The following is a 12,544-nucleotide window of genomic DNA, read 5'->3' as shown; positions in this document are numbered from 1 at the left end:
GAGTAGTGCAACCATCACCACAATCTAATTTTAGAGTACTCTCATCACCCCAAAACAAAGCTTGATTTCTGAGGCCTGAAAAACTAAGGTGGCTCTGACCCAAATCCTTAAGGAAGGGCCAAGAGTCCAACAGGGAAGACCAAATACTGATGACAGTCCAATAAGTAGGAGCAGAACTGTAAACAAGAAGTGAAGCCAAGAATCAGAGTCAGATAGAAATAGGGTTGGAGAGGAAACGAGGTTTAATACTTAGACACAAACAGCACCAGACTGTCTCCAGCTAACATTATCATGTATGCCAGACTGACTTAAAGGTGTAGCATTAGGTGAAGCTTCTCACTCCCCACGGTCAGACCTACCCTGTGAAGGCTGACAAAGCCAGGATTGCCCCAGATTTCTGCCCTCTAAAAAGGTCCTAACATATCCTGGTAAGCTTTAGTCAAGGTTCCTTGGTTTACAAGTATAACCTTAAAATTCTCCCCAAGTTCTCCAGAATTGAGGTGATCACCTTTATCTTTAATGTCCAGCTAACATAGCGTAAGCCCTCATCCTATGTGATCTCAGGGAGTTCTGTCCACTCCCTAAGTATTTCTAAGATTCCTTGGGAAATGCTTACATGTTCCACAAATATATTATTGTTTCTTGCCATCTCTTACTCCAGTCTACTGCCCTGTGTTTCTCACAAGATCTCTTCATACTATCTCAAAATCATTTCAACATCCTACCAGGATTATCCCCCTAAAGCTTTGCCCCAAGTGTAGACTTAAGCACCTACCTAAAATCCCTAAGTACAGCTAACCTGAGGCTTTAGTATTTATAAATTTAACTGCTGGCTCAAATATAAAAGGGACTACAACACGGGAAAAGATGATCATTTAAAACAAAATTTTAATTATCATTGCCCTAGAATCTACTGGCAATATTTTATCCCTGAGGGTTCTCTACCAGTGAGCTCTCTCCTTATCCTCCAGTTGGTCACAGTGCTGTAGAATGGCAGCTCTCCTCCCAAAATCAGGAGTCACTTTAGCATTATCTTTTCCCTTCCAAGCCATGGGCTTTCACTCTCTTTCTCAGACCCAGCCAGAGAAAAGGCCGGCCTCTAGGTAGGGGCCACATTTTCTCCTCAAGGATGACTGATAGAGGAAACAAGCACTGAATTCAGGAAAGATCTCCTATTTCCCACCATGCAAAGTATGACATGGACCCTGGCTCCAGGAAGCCAATCCATAATAGTTGACAGTGCAGTTTCCAAAGTCTGACTCACTCAGCCTTAACTAGGCCCATGTGTGGTTCACTATCCTATTTTGACACTGCCATGTCAGATCCAGTCCAGTTCCTTTTCACACACTTTTCTCCAGGTTATAGTGAAAAGAATTTCAGACCTTCATGTTCCTCTTGTGGACTGTCCTCCCAAGCTCTTATAAGGAAATATTTATACTAAAAACATGCACACTCCTAAACAAAAATAGTAATCATATTCTGTCACAGAGCAGCCTAAGACTGGAAATATAAAGAATACTATTAACTGTAGGCAGTCAGTTTTATTAAAAATGCAATATATGTGCAAAAGATGTACATAATTCATTCAGACCCTGCCAGGAGTATATATAATATACAGTATATGGATCTTATTACCTTTTTAAAGTATTACATTTTCTGAATCTCAGAACACATCATGTCCCAACGTTTTGAATAAGGAATTATGGACCTGTGTAATCAAAAGCTGACTTAGGATACTATACATAGAGAATCCTAAAGATGCTACCAAAAAACTACAAGAGCTAATCAATGAATTTGGTAAAGTAGTAGGATACAAAATTAATGCACAGAAATCTCTTGCATTCTTGTACACTAATGATGAAAAATCTGAAAGTGAAATTAAGAAAACACCACCGTTTACCATTGCAACAAAAAGAATAAAATATCTAGGAATAAACCTACCTAAGGAGACAAAAGACCTGTATGCAGAAAATTATAAGACACTGATGAAAGAAATTAAAGATGATACAAATAGATGGAGAGATATATCATGTCCTTGGATTGGAAGAATCAACATTGTGAAAATGACTCTACTACCCAAAGCAATCCACAGATTCAATGCAATCCACAGATTCAATGCAATCCCTATCAAACTACCACTGGCATTTTTCACAGAACTAGAACAAAAAATTTCACAATTTGTATGGAAACACAAAAGACCCCGAATAGCCAAAGCAATCTTGAGAACGAAAAATGGAGCTGGAGGAATCAGGCTCCCTGACTTCAGACTATATTACAAAGCTACAGTAATCAAGACAGTTTGGTACTGGCACAAAAACAGAAACATAGATCAATGGAACAGGATAGAAAGCCCAGAGATAAACCCACGCACATATGGTCACCTTATCTTTGATAAAGGAGGCAAGCATATACAGTGGAGAAAGACAGCCTCTTCAATAAGTGGTGCTGGGAAAACTGGACAGCTACATGTAAAAGAATGAAATTAGAACACTCCCTGACACCATACACAAAAATAAACTCAAAATGGATTAAAGACCTAAGTGTAAGGCCAGACACTATCAAACTCTTAGAGGAAAACATAGGCAGAACACTCTATGACATAAATCACAGCAAGATCCTTTTTGACCCACCTCCTAGAGAAATGGAAATAAAAACAAAAATAAATAAACGGGACCTAATGAAACATAAAAGCTTTTGCACAGCAAAGGAAACCATAAACACGATGAAAAGACAACCCTCAGAATGGCAGAAAATATTTGCAAATGAAGCAACTGACAAAGGATTAATCTCCAAGATTTACAAGCAGCTCATGCAGCTCAATAACAAAAAAACAAACAACCCAATCCAAAAATGGGCAGAAGACCTAAATAGACATTACTCCAAAGAAGATATGCAGATTGCCAACAGACACATGAAAGAATGCTCAACATCATTAATCATTAGAGAAATGCAAATCAAAACTACAATGAGATATCATCTCACACTGGTCAGAATGGCCGTCATCAAAAAATCTAGAAACAATAAATGCTGGAGAGGGTGTGGAGAAAAGGGAACACTCCTGCACTGTTGGTGGGAATGTAAGTTGATACAGCCACTATGGAGAACAGTATGGAGGGTCCTTAAAAAACTAAAAATAGAACTACCATACCACCCAGCAATCCCACTACTGAGCATATACCCTGAGAAAACCATAATTCAAAAAGAGTCATGTACCAAAATGTTCATAGCAGCTCTATTTACAATAGCAGGACATGGAAGCAACCTAAGTGTCCATCATCGGATGAATGGATAAAGAAGATGTGGCACATATATACAATGGAATATTACTCTGGCATAAAAAGAAATGAAATTGAGTTATTTGTAGTGAGGGGGATGGAGTTAGAGTCTGTCATACAGAGTGAAGTAAGTCAGAAAGAGAAAAACAAATATAGTATGCTAACACATATATATGGACTCTAAGGGGGAAAAAAAAAAAAGGTCATGAAGAACCTAGTGGCAAGACGGGAATAAAGACACAGACCTACTAGAGAATGGACTTGAGGATATGGGGAGGGGGAGGGGTAAGATGTGACAGGGTGAGAGAGTGGCATGGACATATATACACTACCAAATGTAAAATAGATAGCTAGTGGGAAGCAGCCGCATAGCACAGGGAGATCAGCTCGGTGCTTTGTGACCACCTAGAGGGGTGGGATAGGGAAGGTGGGAGGGAGGGAGATGCAAGAGGGAAGAGATATGGGAGCATATGTATATGTATAACTGATTCACTTTGTTATAAAGCAGAAACTAACACACCATTGTAAAGCAATTATACTCCAATAAAGATGTTAAAAAATAAATAAAAAATAAAAATAAATGATGAAGTAATTTAAAAAAAGCTGATTTAGGGAAAGTGGTCAATATCTGGAAAGAAAAGTTTGAGCTAGATAGATAATACTAAAGCTCTCTGATGCATAAGACATTGTTTGCAGGAAATCTAACCTATATGGTAATTGTGAGGATTAAATAACTTAACTACTATAAAGTCCTTAGAACAGTGACAGACACAGAGTAAGCACTTAACATCAGTATTGTTGTCAATACTGATAGCAAATCTGGATGCAATTCTTTCCATAGACCAGGTGTCAGAGACGGTTATGGTACCATAGAACTAGTATATCTTCTACTGTAAACTTTGGCTTCCCAGGTTAGGAAAAAGGGGGGAGGACAGGATCTAGGCCTCCTGAGGCACAGCAGAGAATGGTAATAGGAAAAAAATTCCACAGGATAGCATAATAAGAAGTAGAATTCAATAGAGTCGATTACATACTTTTGTGGCTTTCTAATGGACCTAAAATGTCATCTTCCAGATTTCAGCAGGAACAGATTGTATGAGTGTAACAAAAAGAGAATTAGAAAAAAAAAAAAAAGAGAATTCCACTAGATTGTCTCTCCTATGGGCCACTGCCTGTTGTGTATACTTAGCACCTCTCCTTTGCATAATGTAAATGTTCTGTGGGACTGTGGTTCAAATCGTGTGGGAAAGTGGAGGAGAGCACTAATTGCTTGGAATTGTGGTTTTAGTAAAAGAATATATTAAAACATTGTTTGCAAACTCTGCAATTGTGGGATAGGTGGGCCAGCAGTATTATCTATAGGAGGTGTGGTAGGCAGATTTTCTTCCAGAATCTGCTGGGAATACAAAGGTAAAAAGCCCAATTCTCCTCCCGCACCCCCTTCTCTGACCTCTCACTACTGCTGTGACACTCTTGCCCCTTTCACCATGTTCCTAATCATGTCATTACCTTCAATAACTTATAAGAGTATGAACTCTTTCTCCCATTAGAATGTAAACTCCCTATTCACTTTGTTATACAGCAAAAACTAACACACCATTGTAAAGCAATTATACTCCAATAAAGATGTTAAAAATATATATATAAACTCCCTAAGGGCCAAGACCTTGTGTCATTCTCTGCTGTATTCCCAGACACTAAACATTGCCTGAAACAAGACTCTCCAAAAGTATTTACAGTATTAAAGTAATTAATGAAAAAGAACAAAGTTTGACACACAAGCTTGACAAGGTAAACTCATAAACCAATATAACAGCACAAGTCATTGCTGTTCTGGTTAAATTTATTTTCAATTAATAATCGAGTTAAAACAGAAAAAAATAGGTAAGCAGAAAATAATGACTCCATCTCACACGCATTAAGATGGCTATTAAGGGCTTCCCTGGTGGTGCAGTGGGTGGGAATCTGCCTGCCAATGCAGGGGACATGGGTTCGATCCCTGGCCCAGGAAGATTCCCACATGCCGCGGAGCAACTAAGCCCGTGTGCCACAACTACTGAGCCTGCGCTCTAGAGCCCGTGCTCTGCAACAAGAGAAGCCACGACAATGAGAAGCCCGCCCACCACTCTCTGCAACTAGAGAAAGCCCGCGCACAGAACAAAGACCCAACACAGCCAAAAATAAAAACAAATAAATAAATAAATTTTAAAAGATGGCTATTAAAAAAAACCCCAGAAAATAACAAGTGTCTACAATGATGTGAAGAAATTGGAGCCCTTGTGCACTGTTGGTGAAAACGTAAAATGGCACAGCCACTGTGGAAAACAGTATGGTCATTCCTCAAAATTTTTAAAATAGAATTACCACATGCCCCAGCAATTCCACTTCTGGGTATACACTCGAAAAAATTGAAAGGAGGGATTCAAACATATATTTATACATGTGTTCATAACAGCATTATTCACATCAGCCAAAAGGTGGAAGCAACCCAAGGGTCCATCAGTAGAGGAATGGATGAACAGAACGTTGTGTGTGTATATATATGTATATATATATGTATATATATATATACACACACACATATATATACATATATATACACACACACATATACATATGTATATGAATACTATTCAGCCTTAAGAAGGAAGGAAATTCTGCTGTACATGGATGAAACTTGAGGACATTATGCCAAGTGAAATAAGCCATTCACAAAAATGACAATTATGATTTATAAGATTCCACTTGTATGGGGTACCTAAAGTAGTCAAATTCACAGAGACAGAAGGTAGAATAGTGGTTGCCAAGGGCTGGGAGGAAGGCAGAATAGGGAAAGTCTAATGGGTGCAGAGTTTCAGTTTTGCAAGATGAAAAGAGTTTTGGAGATGAATGGTAGCGATGACTGCACAACAACCTGAAGTACTTAGCACTATTGAATGGTTAAGATGATACATTTTATGCGTATTTTACCAACATTAAAAAAAAATTTTTTTTTTAAAACGGTTACAATAACAATCCACATCAATCAAAACCAGTAGGGAAAGGAGAAATTCGGACTAGCCCAGCCTTAACACAACTTGACCACCAGGCTGTGGAAACAGGAAACCAAGGGCGTGGCAAGGGCAAGCCTCCGGGGCTCTGCCCTGGGCGAGACTGCAAGAAAGCCGCGGGTTGAAGCGGGTCACCAGCCGCCTAGGCTGCCACTGCGCAAGCGCATATCGCGGCTACCGCCGAGGCGCCTTTTAAACGTACCCGGAAGTGACGTCTGTAAAGCTGAGACCGGCTCAGGGAGATCTGAACCCATCGCACAGGTGAGCGGTGCTGCGACTGTCGTCCTGGGGCCGCTATGAGCTGCACCATCGAGAAGATTCTGACAGACGCTAAGACTCTACTGGAGAGGCTGCGGGAGCACGATGCGGCCGCCGAGTCGCTAGTGGATCAATCGGCGGCGCTGCACCGGCGGGTGGCCGCTATGCGGGAGGCGGGGACAGCGCTTCCGGACCAGGTCAGGCAGAGGGTAGGGGTCCGTGCCCTCGGGTTCCGGGCACTTGAGGGGTGGAGGGTGAGGTAAAGTGGGCATTCGGCCTGGAATTTTGTCCTGGTCCAAGAGGGCGGTGGTGAGAACTTTCTGCGGGGTCGGGGCTGAGGATGCTGCCCTGAAGCTCTGCCTCCTGCCTATTAAGTTGCATCTGCGGCTGTTCTGTTTACTGCGCGATTAGTCTGTCTCTGTTTGTCCAGTATCAAGAGGATGCATCCGATATAAAGGACATGTCCAAATACAAACCTCACATTCTGCTGTCCCAAGAGAATACACAGATTAGAGACTTGCAGCAGGAAAACAGAGGTTGGTCAGGCCTTTTTGTGTAGTTATGATTTTTTCATATCCAGTAATATTTCATAAGTTCTTGCAAAACTGACAAACTGTTCACAAAAGCGCACATGCTGTATGTATTTCCAAGTCAGTACTTTTAACAGGAAAGTTAGACTGTGCTCGCCCAGTATCAGTAAAGTTTGTTACATTACCCTTTTCAAGGTCTTCTGATTTTTTATTTAAAGGCAGCTTATCGAAGAGGTGCTTAGTACAGTTGAATTATTGCATGGCTTATTAGGTGTCCCAAGGTGGAGGCTTGCATAACAAGAGAATATCCTCAAGGACTTAAAACTTAATATTTAAATATTAATTGAAATAAACATTCAAGCTAAGATTGAAAGTTTTTTTATGTTCCTTGTGCAAGGTGGAAGAGGTAAATCGTATCCTCGCGTGTATATTCTTGGGCTTGATGAATACATTATTAATGATAGTAGTATGAATAATTATTTGTGTATCAGTTTACAGAGGGCTTTCACGTGTATCATGCCATTGTATTCTCATATCTTCATTTTGAGGTAGACAAGCAAGGTTTTTATTATTACAAGGCAGATAAGAAATAGGCTCAGAGAGGTTAAATGATTTGCCTAAGAGTCGTAATCTAGTAACTCACAGAACTGAACTTAAACTCATGTCTTCTGAGGCCACATCCCGTGTTGTTTCTACCAGATTATGCTGCCACTGCCTAGAAAGATATTTTTCACATAGACCATAACTGTTGAGTTCTGTGGACTTAAACACTAATTAACAACTTTGGATTCATAATGTTACATAAAGTGTCATAAAATTCCAACTGTTTGAGTTTGGCTTTAGGATGTATCTCTCAGACATCACTGCCAAGTTATTTTATTTTTCTGATAGAGCTATGGGTTTCCTTGGAGGAACACCAGGATGCTTTGGAACTCATCATGAGCAAATACCGGAAACAGATGTTACAATTAATGGTTGCTAAAAAAGCAGTGGATGCTGAACCAGTCCTGAAGGCTCACCAGTCTCACTCTGCAGTAAGAAACTTTGATGAATAAATTCTAAATGAATTGAAATCTTGAAATTGTTTTAGATTGTGTGTTTGCTTTTGAAGAAAAGTAAGCTTGTTTTCCTTTCATGTTTATCACATTTGCTGTAGGTTTTACTATAGCTTTGTAAAGATATGAATAGAAAGAAGGGGGTAAAGGGCTGCTCAGGGCCTTTTATTTGAGTAAGACTAAAGTTCCTCCCCCGTTCACCAAGATCTCTTTTCAAGATGTTAATGAATGCTTAGTTAGTTCTTCCGCCAGACAGAATGCCACTTAGTGTTGAAGGTGCTCAGTAAACCACTTGGGTGGTTATTATTGTACATTTCACTGGTCTGTAAGCTCCTTGGTTGTAAGGAGCATGAATTCATCTTTTATCCCTAACATAGTACTTGGCACATAGCAGGGGGTCAGTAAACTTTTATTAAACTGAACTACATAGCATCATACTATGTTGTTAGGAGAGAGAAGTATGGTTTAAAAAAAAAAAAAAAGACATGGCATAGTTTCTATACTTTGGTTGCTTATGATTTAATTTGGGAGACCGAGTAATTGTTCTTAAGTTTGTAGAGTGCTTCAGAGTTGTCATTGTACATTCACAGGTACTATATCATTTAATCCTAGATTAATAGATTGACACCTCACTATTACTGCAGTGGAATTTATGGAAGATAAGTTTCATCTTAGATCCCATTGAAAGCATTTTAATGACTTCAGTTAACTAAAGTCATAGGGCACAGGGATATTTTAAATATGTGAATGGCTTTCATCTGGACAAGATAATAATCTGTGGTCCAGAGGAGAAAACTTGATCCTTGAAGGAGACAGAGTTTAGCTTTTATGAAAAACTTGCTAAGAGATATGTCCAATGATAGAATAAGATACCTTGGAATATGGTAAGCTTCCTGCCAATAAAAGTATTAAAATTTAAGTTAAACAGCCACTTAGAGATAATGTCCAATATCCAATGGGTGGTTAGACTAGAATTGACCTTTTGAAAACAAATTATCTGTGAATATCACAAGATAACTTTATTATGGCTTTACCTCTGAGGACTTAGATTGTAGTGAAACTCCTTTGTAACCTCTGTACCACAGATTAAATGAACTTTTAACATCATAATGCACATGTTTTCATGAACTTCATATCAATAAAAAGATGACTTTTTCACCTTTTTATTCTTAATATCCTCACAGGAAATTGAGAGTCAGATTGACAGAATCTGTGAAATGGGAGAAGTGATGAGGAAAGCAGTACAAATGGATGATGATCAATTTTGTAAGATTCAGGAAAAACTAGCACAATTAGAGGTAAGATTGTTGATATTTTAGGTTCACAATATTTTACAGAGATTTCAGACTCTGGAAGGTATCCCATCACTGTATTATCACTGTTAGGTACTGTTTCCTTTGTGGTCTGATTTAAAATTAAACTACATCCTCCATACCCTTTTCAAGAAAGGAAATGTAATCAGCAGCAAACAATGAAAATGCCAACTATGTATTGGCTAGAAATTGAGATATCATATTGAGAGGGTAGAGAGAGTGGAAGGGACAGAATACACGTGAGCTAAGGTGCCTCATCTGCTGTAAAAAGAACTCAAATAGGTAATGTCTAAACTTGATGATCAGGAAATAGCAGTACTGGGCATATTATGTAGAATTATGGAAGTAAATACCAAAAGAAATAGATAAAACTATTAAAAGTGGTTGCCTTTGGGAAACAAAGTCAAGGGACTGCAGTCTATTTTATAAGTCTTATAGTCTTGATTTTTTAAAATTAATTTTTATTGGATAGTCTTGATTTTTTTAAAAAGCTATTTTCATGTAATATTTTGATTAAAATGGGAATAATTTACAAAGAAAGGCCTGGGGTGTTAGTGTGCCCATAAAATTGTTAAGGAAAAGCATTACAATAGATCAGCAGTCCCCAACTTTTTTGGCACCAGGGACTAGTTTTGTAGAAGACAATTTTTCCACAGACTGGGGGTGGGGATGGGGGGATGGTTCAGGCGGTAATGTGAGCGATGGGGAGCGGCAGGGAACAGCAGATGAAGCTTCGCTCGCTCACCTCCTGCTGTGCAGCCCGGTTCCTAACAGGCCGTGGACCAGAAGCCATCAGAGGCCCAGGGGTTGGGGACCCCTGCAGTAGATGATTTGAATGTTCCGTATTACAAGATGCTGTCATGGGCCCTTTGAGAAATACTAGAGAGGAAAAGACAGGGTACCTGCTCAGAGTCTAACAAAAGGAATAAGACTAGTAGTATTTTGGTATGAAATGGTATATAAATGCTAGGAGAGAGATACAGAGTATTGAGGGAAGCACTTTATATGGTACAAGGTTTAATGACCATGGGCTCTAACTCTCAGTGAAACCTGAAAATGCTATGGCTTCCCAGAATTTCCTGCAGAGAGAATAAGGATGAAGAGTGCAAACTGCCCTAACTGGAAATCAAAGGGTGGCAAGGTCCCAATTAGGAACTAGGAGTTAGTTAAAATGATAGAATGATCTTGTCTATGCCATCCCTAATTTATCTCACTTATGGAAACAGCCTAAGGAAATGTGGGACAAATTTTACTTAATATTTTAAGTGGAAAAAACATGGGCATTGGATTGAGACCCCAGCAATACCACATCTCAGTTGTCTAAGTTTGGACAAGTTTTTGGACTTTTGTGAGCCAGCGTCCTCATCTCAAAGAGAACATGGATGTAAGCAATGGAACTTACCCTACCTATTGTGTGAGATTATAGATGTAAGACACCCATGTGATACCTGGCTATGTGCCCAGTAATTCTTTTCCCCCTTTTCTTTCTTTCTCCAAAACCGTAGGACATCTAGGAGAGAAGATTGAGCAGAGTTAAATTATTATTAGGAATTTGAAAGACAGAAGAAACAATACTAAAACTTGTGGGAACCATAAAGAGTTTGACAAGCAGTGAATTCCTCAAGTGGAGAGGGACCTTGTTTTTTTCTGTGTAGTCCTAACACGTGGCATGTGGAAATTACTCAGTAAATGTTTTTTAAATGAATAAATAAGTAGAATTTTAGGAAATTCTCAGTTCTTTTGTTTCCTTAAAACTTTTAAAATTAAAATAATATGCTTTCTGTTTCAGGCCCAAAACAACGTGTTCTGATACAATTTGACAGTCAAAATACCTGAAATGAACATATACTTTTTTTTTCCAGCTTGAAAATAAGGAACTTCGAGAATTATTGTCCATCAGTAGTGAGTCTCTTCGGGTCAGGAAGGAAAACTCAATGGACACTGCTTCCCAAGCCATCAAATAATTCAACTTCTGAATGACGGCTGGAGATTGTTTATCGAGGAAGGAAGTTATTATCTCTCTATTCGAGTATTGTCCATTCAGTGTCTTGCCTCAGACTTGATTTAACGTTGATTAAATGTATCAAGTGGCAGTTTAGAATTCGCAGTCAAAAGTGGCTGTCCACGAAACAGTTTTTGGGTATGTTAGTGAAAATACTCACTAAAATACACGGAGTTTCACCATTCCTTTCTCTAAGAGACTACTTTTAATTTTCATTTCTGGGACCTCAATTTATATAAACTGTTTTCAGCTCATTTTTGTTCTTTCATATCTCTGAAACTTAGAGCATTTTATTATAAACCAGCAATTTTATTTTATATAGGATTGTAAATTGCAATTCTTAAAAATTTTAAAAAGAGATTAGCTTTTTCAATCTATTTGGCATAAACCTGGATTTGTTTCCATTTGAGAAAAATAATACAATTCCACAGAAGTAGATTGGCAGATTCTCTAATTTGTAATGTCATTCACCTTTTTTGAAGTTTTAAGTCTCTCTGGTGCTAAGAGTTGGCACTTTATGGCCTGGTGTCTTTACTCTTAATTTGAGAGAACCTGTTGCTAGTCCCTGGGAAACATACTTGAAAATAAGTCAACTGTTTTTTTTCTAGTGGTAGTATAATCATCGTATTGTTCAAAGAATGCTGAAAAATTTGTCCTGTGTGTGTTTACGCACACATGTGCTCTTAGTTCAGATGCTAAAGATAATTTTATTTATTCTATTAGATGTTAGTAGTCAATTTTTCAATTTTGTCCTACTAGGAAATCTTCAGCTTGGGTAGTTTACCCAGTGTGAAGAAGATATAATAGGTTTATTCACATCATAGTTCTTAGGTACTACATTCTACAGTTTATATATAACTTTCATTTGTAATTAAGAACCATCACTTACTTGGATGTCTTTCATTACTAGTACTAGTAGTTGGCTTTCTTTTTAGATCCATTTTTCACAAGGAAGCAAAGTTTTATCACTTAATGAGAGTTTATTACATTCATAGAAGCTGTGTTGAGATTCAAATGCTAAGTGGTCAGCTAGGCCCACGCATCATTTCATTCCCCCATCT

At 38.6% G+C, this 12,544-nt stretch overlaps 1 protein-coding gene across 2 annotated transcripts; it reads left to right on the top strand.

Annotated features, from left to right (window-relative positions):
* Positions 1-6,525: 6,525 nt before the first annotated feature.
* SIKE1 (suppressor of IKBKE 1) lies at positions 6,526-12,204 on the top strand. 2 transcript variants are annotated; one of them, XM_036872890.1, is made up of 5 exons: positions 6,526-6,780; positions 7,014-7,119; positions 8,005-8,147; positions 9,353-9,466; positions 11,344-12,204. In XM_036872890.1, the coding sequence occupies exons 1-5, from the start codon at positions 6,622-6,624 to the stop codon at positions 11,443-11,445; spliced, it is 624 nt and encodes a 207-aa protein (XP_036728785.1). In that variant the 5' UTR covers positions 6,526-6,621; the 3' UTR covers positions 11,446-12,204. The 2 variants fall into 2 exon arrangements, with proteins under 2 accessions (XP_036728785.1, XP_036728793.1); XM_036872898.1 differs by lacking the exon at positions 11,344-12,204 and adding an exon at positions 10,987-11,308 and having other exon boundaries at positions 6,554-6,780.
* Positions 12,205-12,544: the final 340 nt, after the last annotated feature.

This window comes from Balaenoptera musculus, chromosome 1 (genome assembly GCF_009873245.2).
Source record: "Balaenoptera musculus isolate JJ_BM4_2016_0621 chromosome 1, mBalMus1.pri.v3, whole genome shotgun sequence".
Classification (NCBI taxonomy): Eukaryota; Metazoa; Chordata; class Mammalia; order Artiodactyla; family Balaenopteridae; genus Balaenoptera; species Balaenoptera musculus.
Note: the sequence above shows the minus strand (reverse complement) of the source record. Positions and strands in the feature narration are given on the sequence as shown.

Excerpts from the sequence above, each read along its gene's own strand:
- SIKE1 (XM_036872890.1), top strand. The coding sequence starts at position 6,622 with ATGAGCTGCACCATCGAGAAGATTCTGACAGACGCTAAGACTCTACTG. Across the intron at positions 6,781-7,013 it reads GGACAGCGCTTCCGGACCAG|TATCAAGAGGATGCATCCGA; the intron begins GTCAGGCAGAGG and ends CTGTTTGTCCAG. Across the intron at positions 9,467-11,343 it reads AAAAACTAGCACAATTAGAG|CTTGAAAATAAGGAACTTCG; the intron begins GTAAGATTGTTG and ends TTTTTTTTCCAG.